Source organism: Alligator sinensis, unplaced genomic scaffold (genome assembly GCF_000455745.1).
Source record: "Alligator sinensis unplaced genomic scaffold, ASM45574v1 scaffold479_1, whole genome shotgun sequence".
Lineage (NCBI taxonomy): Eukaryota > Metazoa > Chordata > Crocodylia > Alligatoridae > Alligator > Alligator sinensis.
Genome location: NW_005842324.1, coordinates 564,316 through 584,317, shown reverse-complemented (window position 1 = coordinate 584,317; position 20,002 = coordinate 564,316). Strand labels below are relative to the sequence as shown.

At 41.9% G+C, this 20,002-nt stretch overlaps 1 protein-coding gene across 2 annotated transcripts in view; it reads right to left on the bottom strand.

The window, feature by feature from the left end:
• Positions 1-20,002, bottom strand: part of CDK14 (cyclin dependent kinase 14) — a 624,401-nt gene that overhangs the window by 331,347 nt on the left and 273,052 nt on the right. For both annotated transcript variants that reach the window (XM_014522234.2, XM_025210005.1), the window contains exon 6: positions 7,817-7,879. In XM_014522234.2, coding sequence (XP_014377720.1) covers positions 7,817-7,879 — 63 coding nt within the window. The remainder of the gene's footprint in view (positions 1-7,816; positions 7,880-20,002) is intronic.

Sequence of the window (20,002 nt, the reverse complement as noted above, 5' to 3'; positions counted from 1 at the left end):
ATAAAGCATGCACAGGGCCAGGGCTACTGCACACTGCACACACCACACAGGACAGTCCAGGGCACAGTGCATGTGATGCATGGGTGTCAGGCGACGGCCTCGACCTTGGGACCACAGCCTGGTCAACCACTGCTTTTCCCAGCATGCCAACCTACAGCTAGTTTCCCAGGCAGCTTGAAGCTTCCAGCAGAGTCTAACTCTCCACTCACTCCCTGTCACCATAGAGGCTGGTTGGGAACAGCTGACCCCCAACTTCTCCCATATAAAACCATATAAACAAGAAAAGAAAGTGTCCAGGGCTCAATCTGATCCCAGACTGCTTTGCTGTTCCCTCTAGTTTGTACTCTGACTTTGTACTCTGCTTGGTCTTCTGGCTTCCTGAGCCAGCTAGCACTTTGAATCTACTCTACAGGGCCAGGAGCTGAGCCAGACTAACTTTTGGGGGGCTGGGGCTGTGCCTGCGGGGGGCAGGGCAGGGCAGGCAGTGCCAGTGCTGTGAGGGGTAGTTATGGGGTGGGCTATGGCCACCTCAAAATTCACTGTAGCCATCTCTCCTACTGCTGCCCACTCCACCCCTGCCCTTCCTGAGCCCAGCTCCAACCCAGCCCCTGCCAGGAAGAACCTGGCACAGCTCCTGGCCCTGAGCCCACAGCATGCAGCCCACCCTCACACCGCACACAAATCTGGGGGGGGGGGGGAACATGTCCCCCCATGCCCTCCCCAGGGGTGCATGCAGTGGTGGGGAGCCACACCCCTTCCAACCCCCATCCCTCTGCACCCCCCGCAAGAGCTACTTGTGGCTCTGTCCCATTCTCGGTGGGGTCACATTCAACACCCTGGCTGGGCAGCACCTATCCCTGTCCCTGCCCCACTCCCTCCCTCCTTATGGGGGCCTTGATATGCCCCCCCATGCCCTTTCCCTCCCCTATGCCCCTTTCTGTCCACAGCCTTACTGGCCAGATGCTTTTCTCCAAGCTGCCAAGCTGCATTCCTGTAAATTGGCAATGGGATCGGTGTCAGCCGATATGGCTGGATCATAATCAGCCATCCATATTGGCCAAGAAAATCTTTATTGGTGCACCCCTAGTTTAAATCCCTTCTCCCCACCTAAGCCTGTGAGCCCATGGCCAGGGTGACCACACCCCCTGTTCTCTGCTCAAGCGTGGGGAGGGGGAGGGCAACAGCCTGATAGGGACTGCCCCCCGCCAGGCAAACCTCACTAGGGTCCAGGGCTATGGAGGGGATTTAAACCTCCTCCCTCCCCACCTTAGCCTCTGAGCTCCTGGCTGGGGTGTGGCCATGCCCCCTGCTCTTCATGAGAGTGGGGAGTGGGAAGCAGAGCACAGTGGGGGGAAAGTCTGGCAGGTACTGCCCCTCCAGGCAGACCTTGCTGGGGTCTGGGGCCAAGGTGGGGATTTAAACCCTGTCCCTCTCTGCCTCAGCCTGTGATCGCCTGGCTGGGTTGTGGTCATGCCTCCCCACTCTCCGCTCAAGCCAGGAGGCAGGGGCCTGGCAGGGACTGTCTTCCTCCACCTCCAGGCAGACCACTCTGTCCCCAGCTGGGTTCCCCACCCCACCCCCTTGTCAGCCAGCCCTCACTGCTCTGGCTAGAGAGCAGAGGGGCAGGGCCAATTCTTCTCTATGGAGCAGAAAGCATAGCCCAGCCCAGGGCTGCAAAGCATCCTGGGATGCTGGGGCACTGTGATTTAACTTGAACCAAGAAGGGGTCGGAGACAGAAGTTTAAAAACCAATTTGACCTAAATCAGTTAAGGTTTATCTTAAACCAGTTTCAGCCATTTTGAAACTGACTTATGTGCACTAAACTTCTGTTCTGTTACAGGTTTAAACCTGTTTCTGATCACTTACCTTTTTATATGCAACTTCTGTCCCTAGCCTTAGTGTGTGGCATCCTCAAAATCAAAAACTGGGTAAGGCTACCATTTACTGAAGAGAGAAGTATTACATTTGTTGGGGGAAACAAGTCCCAAGCTTGGAGTAATTGTGCAGATTCATAGAGAAGGCCATGGGAAATATCTGCAGAGGAATATTTGCTTTGTATCGTCTGAACAGGTTAATGAGGTTCTGTAATTTGTCATAGAGAAATATGCAGGAAGTGAAGATATAGTTTGAAGCAAGGCAGAAGAGAAATAATATGAACCATCTAAAGGAACAGCAATAAGAGCTGGTTGAAGCAGTTTTCCCAAAGATATCTTGCTAACTAACTGAAAATATTTAAAGGGGGGGACACCCCACTTTTGGAAAATCAAAGAATGCATATATTTTCCAGAGAAAAACATAATGAAAGAAAAAAAAGTCTGTCCAAATTTTTCTTGGGAAAAATAATATATTATCAATCAACTTTAATTACTAGGCAGCATCAGAAGCAGAATCGAGCCCACAACTATGAGGTCAAGCATTTGTGACTTATCTCCCTCCAAGCGATGGATGAACTTCAAGGAACCTCTTTAGGATTTGACCCCAGAAACCCTGAACTTACCCATCCCAATTAAACTGTCACAAGGTTTCACTGAGTTGTATCTTCCCCCTCCATCTAATAAAAGTTTTGTACCCTGCGTGTTAACAATTTCTTTATTGCTGGCCTTGGTAAAGGCTTACTTACTACCAGATGGGAACATGAACATTTATTCGCTGTCCATCCAGCTAAAAGAGTCTCCAGGGTCTAGCGTCTGGAGCACCTCTGGTTCAGGATTTGCCTCCTAATTTAGAAAGATGCTATGAGACATCTAAATACATTTGGCTCACCATGACACATATTTACACTTTCAGGGTGCTGGGGTACACCAAACACACTATGAAAGATCTCAGGCCTAACATAAAATCCCAGGTCTACACATCATGCACACTTCAAGGTTCTAAAACCTGAATGTTGCTTTTGATATTTTGACTCAGGCATTGAGAGAGGTTGAAATAATTATATGCATAAATATGCAGATTACAATTACACACACCTGAATTGCTAAATGCCATACAAAAAAAAAGCATTCTCTGTGTGCTTAAATGTTGTGTCACAAGACTCTTAAAAGTGCATGTTTTGAATTAGTCTTATGTGCACTTACATACAAAAAGTAAGCAAAATATTACAACTATTTTGAATGTTTACGTGACATTAAGTAGTCTTCATGGAATCATGAAGAAAGACAGTAATGTCAGAGGCAATACCCAAGTGGACAACAGTATCTGCATCCATTGGAGCAATTTGGATTTGTTTCAGCTTGCATTTTTTTTCTCCTAAGAGTAAACCCTAGAGAACTGCATTGTCTTTAGCTGGCAAATAAGGAATAAATCTGGTTCATAATTAGGCTGGGGGGGGGGAGGGGCAGGGAAGCCAAAACATTAATAAATGATGCCTTTTCTTCCACATACTATGAAGTTACTGGTACCACAAGTCAGCACATTACTTTAATTGATATTACATAGAATATGAGAGAAGGTATTTCCTGTGTAAGTACATATAAGAGTCCATTTACATATTTATAGTCATTAGCAATAAACCACAACAGAATGTGAATTACTAGGATGTGGGTACACTTCACAAGAACACAGCTGAAGGCCTAGGGCCTTTAGCTACTTTCACAGAGCATCACTAGAGCTTAGTATTAGAGTTTAGCCCAGACAGCCTAGAACAGGGATGGGAAAATGCAGCCCGCGGGCCAGATGCAGCCCACCAGGCCATTCTATCTGGCCCAAGTGGCCCCTAAAAATTTAGAAAATTAATATTTATCTGCCCCTGACTGTCACGCAGCCCTCAATGGCTTGCCAAAACTCAGTAAGCGGCCCTCCACCCAAAATAAATGCCCGCCCTGGCCTAGAATGTTTACTGCTATGCGAGCATAATTGCTTAATTTGAAAATATAATTAAAAACTAACTTTGATGGGACTGTATGCAAAGTATTATTAGGAAAAGAAAATTCACAGTGGAAGGATAAGAAAGAATTCCTACAATTTGACCAAGTTTCTCCTAAAACTATTTGACTGCTTATTCACATGTTGTGTGGGGGGTATGTGTATCTTCTGTCCCTAGCCCTATAGGTACCCTTTGTAAATAACTACTCTTCTTTCAGGTGCCCTGTTTGGCTCATGGGATCCTGTATCTCAGTCCCCACGAGCCTACTTTTCCTCCCAACACTTTGTGATGTTTTGGTCATTTTCAGCTCCTATTTTCTAGAAGAAAAAAATAATTTGAGAATAATAAATATGTGCACAACTAGTGGAAGTGAATGTTAATTACAGAAAATAATTTAAAATGTCCAAAGGGGTGCTGCTGAAACCAGGAGATCATCTGAAAGAGAAAGGCAACTTTAAATTATTTCTACTCCCCTCCTTCTTTCTCCTCTTGCCATTTCCCTAAGGCTCCAACTGAGCTTGATCTCTTAATTTAGAAATGCGAACTCTGGTTCAGCTTCCTACTAAAACACGTATTTCAGAGGTACTCAGCTGCTTTTCAAACATGACTAAATACTGTGGCTAGCTTTGTAAAGTAACCAACAGTTTCTCTTTGAGGTTCTAATGTATCATGAGCACTAGCAGCAGTTTCCCTCCTAATCCAGCCGCAGCATTGACCAGTGCTTGAGATGCAGCTAAGCCGTTTTGAAATGTGGTCATCAGCAAGAAGCTGAGCTAGAAATACATGAATGGGAAAATCTCATCTCTGCCTCCATAGCTGAGGTGGGTCTCCTTGCAGTAAAATTGAAGCAACTGAAAGAGGATGAGCAGGATTCACAGCACCCATGCAGATGAATGGTATGGCTATGCAAAACCAGACCACTGAGTAGCTCACTCTAGGATAAGCTCTTTGGGCACTGAGAACTCTTGCACCCTCAGCTCTGGATCACCTATTCCCACCACTCAGCTGACTTACACCCCTCTACCCCACCACACAGACACTGTGCATGCATACCTTTGTATGCTGTACATGCTGTGCATGCATACCTTTCTCACTCTCCCTTCCCTGAACAGCTCCCTATTGCCCAGTTTAGCTACTGCAGCTGGGTACTGGTCTGAGGTTTTTTTCTTAATGGTCATGATTCAGTTTCTTCACAATACCCCACAGTGAAAGGGCAAATGATAAAAGGCAGAAGGAAGTTTGGGCTATAAACTAAACAAAATAATGTGACTACAGGTTTTGATCATACTAATGGGCTTGTCGCTATATTTTGCAACTACTAGATGTACGTGTGTGTAGTAAACAGCTCCAAATGATTCGTGGTCTCTAGTAAACAAGTCAGACAAAACTGGAACCCTGCTTATGTCTGTGGTTAGTTGTTTCCTTAATAAACGATGGAGGGGAGTGTAATTCTATAACTGTACATATGACAGTATTAACTGCCATTGTACCTGAAGCCAGCCTAAGCTTATTTTCTAATTTTAACTAAATTACCACCAGAGGCATAAGGAGATATTGTCTTTCTGGAGAGTAAAAGAATGACTACTTTTTGGAAGGCACTCTCAGAATCAGTACTGAGGGAGTTGTTGGAAGAAAGAATTTATAAGGAGCCAACAAAAATATGCAGACACAAATAGGAAAACATAGCTATTGTTTACAGTTATGTGAAGAAGCATATTTCTCCAAAAGCAAGACAATTTCATTTTCTATTAAAGTTCACAGCTAGGTGAAGGGGGGAGAGGAAGAATACCAAAGTTTACTTAACATGAGTAATTTATTATATTAAGCAGAAAGCACAGTAGAGATGCACCTTATAAACCAGCTAAATCAAAGATGTTGAGTCAAAATTGCCTCAAATGTCCAGGCTCCAAAATCTTTTCAGAGATGAATTTTTAAAATTTACTTTTATCAAGAAATGCCACAATTTCAAAATGGCACAAAGTTAAAATGCCACACAAAGAACTATGGCAGCCATCTCGCAAGCAATATTAGGTAGAAATCAAAAGGAGAGAGTGCAATAGCTTCATGCAGACATTGAACACACAATAAGACAAATAGTAAAAAAGTGGAGGCCCAGAATATACCCCATTATCTGTCAACCTGTAAGCTGAAGGTTTCAGTCTTACTTGGTTGTTTTAGCCTTCTTGCTAGCCTGGAGGATAGCAGCCAAGAGCCTTTGGAAGACATATGTCCTCTTTTCATTCCATCCAGGAAGAGCACACACCAACTGCTGAAACTTCCTTAGCCTGACAAAGGGTTTTTGAACCCGAAAGCTTGCTTAATAACTTTTCTCCAACTATTAGGGTTGGTCTAATAAAAGATATCAAATTCACCCAAGGAACCTTGTCTGCATATGTCCTCTATGGTTTCTTCTCAAAGTCACCAGGCAGGACCACTATACACTTAAAGCTCTGAAAGATCTTTTGGGCTGTGAGGGGAGAGGAGGAAGGCTAAGAAATATGCATGCCCTCCTCCAGTACCCCACTCTGATACACTGTGTCAGGAAACAATTCCTTGTTGTTGCTGCCAACAATAAATGGGTTTCTAGTAGTCATAAATCCTTAATGTGCTCACTACACTGGAGGTGAGGGGAGTTCAGTCTGCACGGACAATGTATTTGGGCCATAACTACATATCTCAAAGATATTTTAAATATGTTGTTATTGTTGTTGTATAGACAGGCCACAGTTTAAATGAGAATCATTTTCATCTGATGTATAAAAGTATAGAAAACGCAATAAAGGAGTTTTTTTTCTTTAAAGCATTCTTATTTTACAGATAATTTTATCTAAATTATATATACTGAATGGCAATTTTTAATGAAAGCAGAGGAAATTAACCAAACTACAATTATGCAACTATTATTTGATGTACAATGGTGATCACATATTACAAAAATTAGATTCCTTCCTTTTTTTAAACCTTTTTCTTCTTAATAAAGTAAAAACCAGGCAACCTTTCAAATTTGTCATAGGAAAACCATTGTGTGGATTTTTTTTTTGATTTTTTTTTTTTTTTTTTTTTTTTTTACAAACTCTTGTATTACTACTTCTTTTAAAAGACCACATTTCTTAGCATGGAGTAAAATTCTTAGCATGGTGAGTGAAGATTTAAACACTTCCAAAGTAAAACAAAAATGGGAACAGCAACAATGCACCGGTCTGGTGCAACAAATATAATCTGGATAGTCTGGACATGTAAGACATGCTCTGCATGTCTGACTGGCTTCTGTTTTATGCTAAGATAATTTGGCTGACTTCCCAGAAGGTAGTTCTATCATATCCCAAAAGATCTCTACCATCTCACCCCTCCATTAAATGCTAACAATAAAAACCCACATTTGGCTGCATGTATTAAATATCTAACTTTTTAAAACTGCTTAATAAGGATAAGAGCACACAACAATTAGGAAAATATTATCACTATAGCAGATTAGGGGTAGGGGTAGCTCTAAGACTTTCGGATGATGTAAATCAAAACAGACACATTAAAATCAGTGAGATTACACTGGTTCACCTCATTTGAAGGTCTAATTCTAATCATTTAAAATGTTCCAGTCAAAGGTTTTCTTTTGAGAAGAGAGTCAGAGGAGCACTCTTTTCTTGTTTTCCAAGCAGAAATGAAAAATGTTCTGATACACTGGAATAATATTTTCCAATTTATTTTGGCTCAGCATCTACTGGCCATATTCAAATAGTTCATCTGTTGTAGGAGTGTTTAAATAATATCTGCATTTGCATTTTTTTATGGAAAGAATAATAAAATGCAACATCAATACAATTAAATCATACGGCAACTCACTTTTCTGTGTCTAATAACCAAGCAAACTTCAGTGGACTATTTCACCCTACTTTCATCACAAGTTTATTGCTACTGTGCTTTCCTTGAAAGTGTCCTTTTTCAACTCTTACCTTCACATTGTCTGGATGAAGTCCTCCAGGGTGTTTGTCCATGTACTGACATAAATCAGTATGCTGAAAGAAAGTTAAAAGGGAAAAATAAATGTATTAATATCCCCATGATCACAACAGATCAATATCCTTTCATTTCAAAGTCACTGTCTCCTCTGGACACAGCAAATGGAAGACAAGTAGAAAATATATTTTCTCACTTGTACCGTGTTGTCTTTCCTTCAGGCTCTCTTTTAGTTAAGCAGCTCTGTAACTTGACTGATAAGACTATTCATAAAATCTAAACTATATATGGTTTCCTTCTAATTTCCTATACATGGTTAATTTATTGATTTAAATCTCAGTCAGTAACATACACAGTATGTCATGGTATACCTCATCACAATCATTTCAACAGTGATGCCTACAGGTAACATCTGTGGAGGAAGCAAATAAAGAAAAATATCACAAATCCTACTTTCACTGCTCACATCAAAAATCTTGAAATGTAATGTTTTATGAATAAATTGAGCAGGATTTGGGACCCTGATCATTTACAAAATAATTCCTAAAGTAAAACAGAGTACCGATGTGGCTTTTCCTGAAAATCTACAAAATCTATGAAAACGAAGAAATAGAGAGGCACATCACAGCATACATGCATGCCCATGCATAAATAATCATCATGTAGATATTGGAAATAGCCTCACAGCAAAGATTATTTTAGATTTGCACTTAAAGCCAAATTAAAATCTGTTTTTCACTTCTTAATTGAATGTAGTCTCTGTGAATTTATCATAATAACTCTTTAGAAGACAACTGAATTCTCCATGTAAATTTGTAATAAATGTTTATTAACTCCTGCAGGAAGCATTTAAAATGCTCTCTTTTAAATTTTCCCCTCACACTTCTTTATTTTCCTCCCAATAAGCAACCTTTTTTCCAATCAGATTGCAGTATGAATCCCTAAACTTAGCTTCTGAAATTAAAGTCAGGGTAGACAAAGCAGCAGCATTGGCTACCAAAAATGTCAACAAATTGGGGTTGATCTCCCCCTTCAGAAAACTGGAACACATTCGGGAAAAAAATCAACATGCATTCCGGCAGTAGGTACTTGGCAATGTATGCCTCATGTACAGAAAAAGACCAACTGTGCAAAATGGCATTCAAGGTGCGCCTTGGACAGAAGCTAATCTCCTCCAAGCCAGAATGGTCTCCTGGGCTATACTGTGCAACCTATTCAACCTCAGGAATCATTCTCTTATGTTCATTTACAAGCTTGCCATGAACATCCACTTAAGTTTCCACCAGATAAGATTTAAATTAGCTTTAACAGCCATTCCATGGTATGTGACTCTCTCAGACAACTCTCTTACAGTATGCACACTCAAGCTATCCTTTACTCTACTACTCTATCCAGCAAGTGTCCATACACATTAAAAAATATGATACAAGAAAAATATCTTTTTGCTAAAATTAAAATTAAAGTGGAAAAGATACAAAGATATTTCATTAAAACTTTAGTTTTTAAATGAAAGGTAAAATGATACGTGTTCAGTAGGCTATAAACTAGCACATTTCTTTAAGGAACTGATCTAAGAACTAAAGGCAGAAAATATCCTCTGCTCAGTGAAAACTGCTTGAGTACCAAAGTGTTGCGTGCGACTATCACAGGGACAAACAAAGTGAAGATTTGAATTGGTATGTGAGATTAAGCACAGGAGGCAGTTTTCTTCCAAGCAGAGGCTAAAAAAAGTAACATGTGTCTGTTCACTTCCAATTAATACATCAGTGAAGTAGGTGACAAAGAAAAAGGTTAATGCAAGCATCCATCTCCTCCCTCATTTTCAATTCTGTTTATAGATGTGTGTACTATAATTGATATTGTGGCAAAAATGAATACCCTTTTACTTTCATTTTTCTGCATCCCATGAAAATTTTGGAGACCAAAACAAGAACTGGCCAGTCACTCTTCAGCATTCGTTAGCACACTGCCCATTCACACTGATGTTTCATTGACTGGTTATTATATTTCTTCACTGTTGAAACAAAGTTGTACAACAACTTGGTCACCTGGTGGTTGAATGATTAATACTGATTTAGCACTACTATTGACATAAATTTCTAGTGTCCCCCCAGGCAAATATCATTTGAAATATCATTACTGGAATGACAAATATTTCTTTGTAGCTTCTACTGAGCAAGTTTCTTCCTGTTTAATTGTTCTGATGTTTTTCTGTCATAGCAAAAGAATGATATTCTCAACAAAATAAAACCTCCTTGTTTAACTTTAAGTGACTTTATAAACAACGGTGTTTGCTCTTTTTGATGCACATTTAATTGAAGTGCTTTGAAAAGCTGGATTTTGATTTTCGAAGAATATAGGAGAAAAGACAAAGACTTTCTTATTGTGCATCTATCACACTCTCAGAAATCTGGTAAACCTGTCCAACATAGCCACATTGCTGTGGATTCTCACTTATCTTCTTGCAGGACTCAGTAATGTAGCTAAGGCAGAGTTACTGACCATCTACGAAATGTCTGCTTTAAGTAATTTATCCAGCACTGCATAGGAACTCTAACACTGGAGAGGTGGAATTGAGTTCTTCAGAGCAGCACTCAACAGCCTTAACCATAAGCCAATTCTTCCCTTTCTTACAATCACTAGCCTCATTTATTTCTTACATTCCAGCTTCCACAGACAAAGCCCAACAAGACAAAAGTCCCCATCACTGCACAACCTTGATTCATTCCCAGAGCAAATCCACTCTGCACTGAATGTGGCTGAGATCCTGTGGACAAATTTTCAGTGATCATACATTAGATATTAGACCAGCATAATACTATGGTACAAGAAGGCCAAATTAACCTTGCATGGACAACCTTAATCCTGGTAATCTTCAACTTCTGAATGTTGGACCTTTACCACCTTAACGATGCATTTTTACAAGCTTCTTGTAACCAATATCCTACATCCTTAAAAGAGCAAATTAAAAAATACTCCACTGTGCTGCACTGGACGCGTGTACATGAGACATGTTAAAGCGCATTAGCCTAATTTACTGCATAGTACAGGCACATGTCTACATATGCGTGCCCTTACTGCACCGTAAAAATGGCTAATTGTGACTAAATTTGATACCTGCAAATGCAGAAGCCTCACATGCCCTGAGCCCAGGCACCATGGGCTGGGTGGCAGCACAGTAGAGCAGCTGGCCTGCAGTGGTAGGCGAGGAGCGAGTCTGAAGCCACGGCACCAGATGCTACCATCAGCCTGTCCTGTCCCACCTGGGAAGGGAGCGGGGAAAGCAGACTGCAGTAAGTGACACATCCCAGCAAAATAACTTACTGCACATTAAGCTAACACTTAATGTACAGTAAGTGATTTTGGGCAGGTGTCTACACTTGATTCCTGAGGAATCAGGTGTTCTGACTCCTTGGATGTCATTTAGTTTGGCTCTCAGGGAATTAAAGCATCACGTCCATGGATTCGTTGTGTGCAAACACAAAGGCACTCCAAAATGTGTAATGAGCAACTTTGCCCAGCAGGTGGCACTACGACTTTTTTGTATTTCACCCTTTTGAATTGCTGCTGCTTAAAAATTACTGCTTTTTTTCTTGTGTCGTGTGACAGCTCCCTGCTCCCACAGCTGTATGGCAGGGCACAGAATGGGGGACCCTGAGCTGTGGGAGGGCAGCACAGGACTGTCCCACTCTCCTGCTCTGGCCGGGAACTGGGCTTAATTCATTTGAAAGCCTAGTATGTGTAAACACGGATGCAACGCTCCAAAATAACAAGTTTAAATGTTATAAACCTATTTAATTTAATGAGGATTAAACCCTGTGACATGTACAGGTGCCCACAGTTAGTGTCTACATGTGCATTTAATCACAGTTAATTACCCTGGCATAAGACAGGATTGTCCCCGACAGTACTATCATATTGCGATGTTAACGAGTTTACTGTGGCCTAATACCATCGCACATGCAGAAGGTGATGCTTTGCTTTCCAGCTAATTGGCCTATTCATCAGTAAAACACACAAACATTTTTAGAGTAGTATAAAGAAAAAGCAAACAGATATCTATGCCCTTTGTCGTGCCACAATTTGTGGCTGCAACAAAAGATAGTATAAATTTGCACTGCTATTTTGCTGTGGGCCATTTGTTTGTATTAATGTGGGAAAGCATGGGCAACCTGGGGTGCCCTGGGCAAATAATTCCTAAGGCTTCAGGGGCCCAATACAATGTGTCCCACAAATTTCTTTACAGGAACCCCAGGTTTCCCTACTTTTAGAGGCACGCTCCAAGTGCTGCTGGACAATGGGCATGTCTGCTTCTTCCAGTAAAGCAGATCAGCTGTGCCAGGACATCCCAACACAGTTGATCCACTTCATTTACTGTGTGGAGTGATTCTGAGCCAGGGTGATGAGATCTTTTTATAAGTGCTTTAGGTGACCAAACACTTGCACCTGATTGACAAGATAAACCCAGATATTTAAAATAAGAATCCAGTGTCAAAAACATTCTGACCTTTTGTGGTCTAAGTTCTTGCAACAGAAGAATTGTTCTATTATTCTTCTGTAGTAAAAAAAAAAAAAAAAGAGTGAAAACTAGGATCTGGTGTTTTCCAAGGGGTACTTTAAGTCTAATGAAGTGAAGAACCACTGTTTTAAGTGCATATTCTTTCTCAAACATCCTGAGTAACAGGACCTCCATCAGAATCCTTACCCGATGCTCATCCCCACCTGCATAGGGATGAGGATGCAGCAAAAGAAAGGAGATCAGGAAGGATCATCCTGGTAGGGGGATGGAAGATTTTCACCTTTCTTACAGCACTGTAGTAGGAGTATAAATAGGAATTTTATTATTAGGATGCAGTAAGAAAATGTTTAGTTTATTCAAACTTCAGTTAATGTTCACAAGAGATGAAGGCTAAAATGACTGAAGCTTTTGAGACTGTACTTTTTCTCCTTCAAAAGGAGTGAACAAGAAAATTCAGAACTGACCAGGTCCTGGGGATCAACACTATAGGTTCAACCACAAATAGTTGCTTAAATTGTGAAGGACTTTAAGTCCCACAGTGGATCCAATTAAATTCCAAGTATGTGAAAGGGTTGGACAGATAACAGCGGAGAGACGTGCTCAATTAATACATTTTTAGCCTGCTGATTAAATTCATCGCTATGTCTGATCAAAGCCATGGAGTAGCAAAGGTGTTTCCTGTACAGTATTTCAGCCTCACTTAATGAAGTAAGCCAGTTTCCACAACACTTGCACCCCTTAATCCCAAGGTGAGTCCCACTGCTTACTGTACTTACTTAACTAATAGCAGAATTTGTCCCAAGAAATTGTTTAAAGAGTATAAAGTTAAAAAAATATTCCTTGGACTCTCTCTGTTTTGCTATTTTCTGTAATAAACTGTTTAATTATTTAATGTAAATGATACATAGGTATGGGTCTATCCAACCCAAGGAGGCAGCCAGCCAATTCTGCAGCCAGATCACGTCACTGGCTGCCATTTTTGAGGGCTTATTGTGGCCTGCCCCCTGCCCAACAGCTCTGATTGGCTAAGAGATCCCAGTGGCCCTGCTCCCTGCTGTTACTGGTAGAGGACTATCCATCATATGGCCCCTCCCCTTGCCACTGTTTGGCTGAGGGCTGTCCACCATGTGACCCCACCCCTTGCCACTGACTGGTGGAGAGGGGAAGGGCCACACAACAGGAAACCCTCTCTGCCAATCAATGGCAAGGGGTGGGGGATGCAGCCATGTTGCCTGCTATCCTCCATGCCAGCAGCCTCCCTTCACCATTCCCCAGTGCAAGCTGCATGGCTGGGAGAACTGCTGGCTGCCACTGGGGATCCAGCATTTTATTTTTAGTAAGTTTTTTGTTTCTTGTATTTTTTTCTATGGATTTTGGGGTAATCACCCGATTTTGTGTTTTCCATGAAATCCGTACAATTGCGATTTGGCTGGGTCCCTACACATAGGACAGTATTTTATAATGTAATTAATGTATTTGCTTGAATCTTGTGGCAGAAAGCAACTATAAGTAGGTAATTCTTACTCAGTAAGACACTGGCTTATGTTTGCAGACACACGTGTGGGAGTTTGCAAGCATAAGCAATTGTGAAGGGAAAAGGAAATCAGTATTTATCCAGCTGAGCAAAGTTTATATAAACTTTATGTATTCTACTTCTACAGAAAAATATTATGGAAATTTAAAAAAATTACACAAGGGTTAAAGATTCAGCGCCGCCCCCCCCGGTTATAAGAAGAATGCTAATATGAATAGATGAGTCAGCATAAACTAGGTACGCCCTCAGACTTGTATCCAATATTTGTTCTAAAATACCAAACATTTTGCATGGTTTCAGCCAGGTTAGAAATACAAGATAGTTCACACAGAAATGCAAGGAAATATCTCTTTTAAAGATGCAGTCAATCATATAAACTGAGCTCTACTTCAGCATCCTCTGCATTATAATAATATGACTGCCATTTTCTCTTAATTAAATTACTCAATTTCTATTTCTCATGTAATATATTCTTTTCATCCTCTTCCTCAGTCATGATAAATCTACATGCGACTTAGCTGTCCCATAATATTGCTTAATTGGTTTCAGCTGTCATTTCTGAAACTGAAATGCATGGACAGCCTGGGGCTTGTGAATGGAACAAGGAAGCATTTCCAACCACATTCCCATCATGTAAAACCAGTAATGTGAAAGGGCCCTTCCATTAAAACAAAAACTGTACTATTTGGCTTCTGGCAATGACATCATGCAGCAGACAGATTGTATTGTTTCACTGAGACAGCAAGACTGTTGCAAGCTATTCTTTTCTGCTAAAAAGGGTGCACACATTATTTATGCCCTAGCAGTTTTACTGACTGAAATACTTTCCCTTTTGTCACTAACAAATTCTTAAACTGACAATACAATTTACCAGCAAAAAAAACAATGGTTTCAGTAACATTAAATTAAATTAACTGGCCTGTGATCTATTCTAACTTGCATTTTTAAATGGAATGTGTGCTTTAAGCTAAGCAACCTGCCAAAATACAGCTCTAATCACGTTTTAAGTTTCTGGAGCCTTAAAAAAAGACATAGGATTGTGTACAATGAAAATCAATGGAAATATTTGCAAAACAAAGCTCTCCTGCCTTATATGGAAAAGGAAGGAATCAGCCATACCAATAAAAAGAATCCTCCTGCAGGCTATTTTGGAGACCAAGACCTAAACAACCTGCAGAAAGACACTGGGTGGCAACAGCAGCAGCTGGGCTGGGCAGCACGAGAAAGATGCATGTGAGGGATATGAAAAAATAAAGAAAAGAAAAGAAACACAAGACACCTTTAATGAAAATAAGTTTGCTAACAGATGTTTCTGGCAACTTGGAATTCCCACAAACTAGCAGCAAGGACAAATTTACTCAGAAATACACAGTGCTACTGCAGAGAAGAAAAAAGTACATAATTTATACAACAAATCTGAATGTGCCTCAGAAAAAACAGTTGATACAAAATTCTTTCATTTTGGGTAATTTGTTGAAAAAAATGTATTATTATTATTTCTACACACTGTTTTTGCTTTAAGCACATGGATAGCCCCTGGAGGTGTGTCACAGTTTTAGGTCATATTTAGACAAGCCAGAAACATCACTTGGGAGGGAGTTGCTGGACATAAATTACAATATGTACATATTTCACAAAATTGGAGAGGTAACAAGGAAGCGAAAGGCTTTGCTTCACACTTCTCCATAGGATACAAAGTCCCTCTTCTTCATATTCTATTCACCTGCTATGCCCCCCAATGAGACTCTTCTGTTTAGAAGTATACATTCAAAATATGAGCGCACACACCATTATATAACAAAATAAAAAATACACAGTAATCATGGGCAGATCTAGGATTTTGAAAAGGGGGGCCCAGATGGTGTGATGTACCATCACATATAAAACAATACATGTTTTTTCCAATTAAAAAGGAATTAGAAACTCTATTTAGGTACTAGTGGGACAGGGCTACATTATTCAGTTTAAGACTGAAGCAAAAACAAATAACTATTGAAATATGCATTAATTTGCTGTGTCATATATAATGTATAAAAAACCACAAACTAGGCAAAAAAAATCAAAAGATGTTGTTTCATTAGTTTTATAGCCATTACATTTAAATAATGCTTCCAACCCTGAATTAATTTTTTTAGCTAAAGTTAAAAACAGGCTGCAGGACTGTGAAATAAAAGCTCCATTAGTAGAAGCAGCTAACAGCATAATTGCAGAAGAAAAGATAGTTTGATTTGTGGAACATTAAGACCGCTAAAAAGGAAAGAAAGTTGTTAAAACCTATGGAATGAAGAGTTTAGAAGGAAACAGGTAGATTACAGTGAGCCATTAAGTCACTGATACCTGAATAGAAATGTTGCTGCCACTGTTAGGAACTCACTTTTAAGCTTCAGGTGAAGCAGGAATTAAAGATGAACGCAACTGCCCCACTATACTCCTCCTGAATCCATCCCTGAATATAATACAATCAAATGTACTTTGAAGGTAAAGTTCTCACAGGAAATAGCAATATAGAATATTACAGAAAATTTTAAGAGATAAACAGAAATTGAAGACATTGTATATGTGCAATGTAGTTACACACATTTTGTTAAGAGAACTGTAACTTTATGTCCATATGTAGAAATAGAAAACAAGATTAGAGTAACATCATTCTTAATATTTTAACTCCCTTGTGTTATTCCTCCTTCAATATAGCACGTAAAGAGGAGTTCTTAAAACATTACACTTCTATAGTAACTTCTACCTGAGGTTGTGAAAGTATTTACAAACACTGGTTATTTTATCCTTATTTGGAGGGGGTGGGGATTAAATTAATTTTAATTATGTACACTTCACAGTTGAGGAAAACTGCACAGAAAGACTGTTATAGATTCAAGAACAAAGCTCAGATTTAATTCAAAGTTCTGTTTCAGCAATGTGACTATCTTTTGTCTAGTACAATGTTTCTTAAAATGTTTATGGACTTGAGGACCCCTCCATAACACTTGTAATTGAGCAGCACCCCATTTATTTATTACAGTGCTTACCTCCTTGCACAGGGGCCAGACAGCAAGGGTAGGGCAATGGCCAGGTGTGGACAAGGCTAAGCTTGCACACCCTTCAAAAGATCTCATGGCACCCGGGGTGCTGGTGCTTTCCCTCAGCAGAAGCCTCCCCTCAGGTGGCACCCACCTGTAGGCACCCAGCTTGGGAGGGCCCGGGGGGGCACCACAGCCGTGGAGGGAAGCAGCAAGCCCCTGTGCAGCTCAGGCAGGCAGGCAAGCTCCAGGGGGGGCAGGGTGGAGATCAGGTTCACCGCTTTTCTTCGGTGGAGCCTGCTTTCCTGGGTTGCTGCCAGGCTGCCTGCAGGACTTTCTGCAGAGCCATGAAGCTGCATGGAGCCCAGTGCTTCACTCCACAGCTATAGGGCAGCAAACTAAAACTCCTCAAAGGAGTTTTAGTTCACTGCACTCCAAGTCATTTAAGGCACATTATGCTGCCAAATTTGCTACAGCGGCTGGAATTAATGCACAATATACCGCCAAGGCATGCAAACACCAACACCATTAAAGTGGTGCAAAAGTATTTAGCCCACTTTAAAGAGTCATGCACACACGCTTCTCATTTCATCTCCACACAGCCCATGTTGTTAAAGAGCTTTCAAATTGCTCAAGTCTGATTATTCAGGAGGTCCTGAGCACTGACTTGTCAGTTAAGGTTGTTTAGCATCTGTAAAACTCATATCCTTAAGGATTTCAACTCCGCCATAGACTATAACTCAGGGTACACTGATAGAAAATTTTGGGGCCAATAGCCCCAAGTTTTAAGGAGGCATATTGGCCAATACCAATCCAATTTCCCGTACGCAGCCTGGCAACTTAAAGAGCAGTGTCTGGCTGGTAAGTCTGGTGGAAGGGGAGGGGGAAGGGAAGGGGCGGGGGGGGGGGGGCAGATAGAGGCCCCTGTGGTGACTGAGGAAGTGGGGCTGTGGCTGGGGCACGTGCTGCCCAGTCAGGGTGGGGCGGGGCGTGGGACAGAGCTGCAGCTCGTCCAGGGGGTACAGGGAGGGAGGGCGGCTCCCACCACTATGCGCACCGTGGGAGGACATGGGGGGGGGTGCCCTCAGATCTGTGCAGGGCAGGGTGGGATGGCACTGTGGGCTGGGGTTGAAGCTGTGCCAGGCTTTTCCTGGTGGGGGCTGGACTGGGCTGCACTTGGGGCAGGCAGTGGTGATGCTGGGAGGAGGCTTTGGAGGAGGGGTTGCAGCAACCCCAAAATTCACCATAGCTCTCCCAAACCCCCCTCCCAGCGCTCCCGCCTGCCATAAGTGCTGCCCAGCCCAGCCCCCGCTGGGAAAAGTGTAGTGCAGCCCCAACCCCCGCCCACAGTTGCAGCCTACCCTCCCCCATGCGCAGAACTAGAGGCACATGCCCCTATGCCTTCCCAGGGTGCACGCAGCAGTGGGAGCCACCCCCACCCTCTCACACCCCCTGGACAAGACACAGCTCCGACACATGCCCAACCCCAACCCAGCTGGGCAGCACCTGCCCCGGCCCCCACCCCAGCCCCACTCCCTCCCTTCCCACAGTGGCCTTGATCTGTGCCACCCCCATGCCCCTTCCCTCCCCCTCCCCTTCAATCACAACAGACTTAACAGCTGCACGCAGCTCTCCACACTGCCAGGCTGTGCTCCTCACCACCGATGTGCTGCACTGCAGCTGCACAAATGCATAGGGCATTAATCAGCCACATCGGGGAAAAAAGCCGTTTTCCAATACAGTCGATTTTCTTTATATTAGTACCAATCTGATATCACACCAGTGTATTGGTGCACCTCTAACTACAAGCTCATGCAAATCACTTTCTTCACTTTGCTCATACAGAAAATGGGGATACTACTTAATTACATGACTTCTCCTTTCCTGGGTATTGATAGTTGTGTTAGTATAAAGTCAGGGTAGAAGGTAGAACAGCGTGGCACAAACCTGGCTGCAAACAAACCTTCAAACAACCCTACTCAGGTTAGGCAGCTAACTCTGAATCATGTTAACCTGAGTCAGGTTCTGCCATGTACAGGAGTTTGCCAGGACAGCCAACCAGAGTTAAGTAAGTTGGGGCAAAGGGGAAGCTGATGAGTGCATAGAGGTGGCTGGTGAGTCCACAAGAAGGGAAAAATAGGTTCAAACAACACAGTCTGAGGCTGTAGAAAGTGGCTGGGCTTTCCCACCCCTGAGGCTGTGCTATAGATTAACCTATTTTAAAATCAGGTTAACCCATGCTGGTTTAAAGTTAGTTCACCTCTGAGCTAACTTTAGGCGCAACATTTTTTAGGGTGATTTAAGCCTTGTGAACACTTGCATACCAGGCCATTTAGATTGACCTAATCTAGGTTAGGTCAATCTAAATGTATCACTTGTGTGTACCCTTAGAAACAAAGCAGGGTGGATAAAAATCAATTATGATTTTCTTATTTAAATCAGATTTTTTCTATTTAATCATATGTATTTATTTATTTTTGTTAAGATGCTTTTCAAAAAATAAACCTATATAGTTTTAATTTAAAGTATGTTAAAGCTCAAAGATCTCATCATGGAATAGGAATTATAACTTCTCATTATATACTATTTGAGACAATACATTCATGTAACCTTTTTAGAAAAGTTTTATAAATAGGTCACAACAGGCCATGGACTATATTAGGGGCCCAATCTTATGGGGTTCCCAAAGGCTCCTCTACAGATTAGTAAAAATTAAAGAAAACCATTATACCCAATGGGACTCAGTGCTCAGTCTAAAAGATCCCATTTAGCACTTTCTGAACCAGTTACTCTTTAAGACAAGGGCAGGCAAAATACGGCCCGCGGGCCACATCCGGCCTACCAGGACCATTCTATCTGGCCCACAGGGCCCCTAAAATGTTCTTAGATTAATATTTATCTGCCCCTGGCTCCTGTCAAAGCCGACAGGAGCCAGGGACAGTAGGACCCAGGGGAAGCCATAACAGGACCCTGAAACAGCAAGGCCTACCCAGCCCCGGCCTCAGCCCTGCCTAGCAGAGGCTTCTAGCCTGGGACTGTGGTGCTGTTTGTGCCTGGCGTGGGAAATTCAGGTAAGAGCGGGGGCACAGGGAGGCAGGGGAGGACTGCGGGCAAT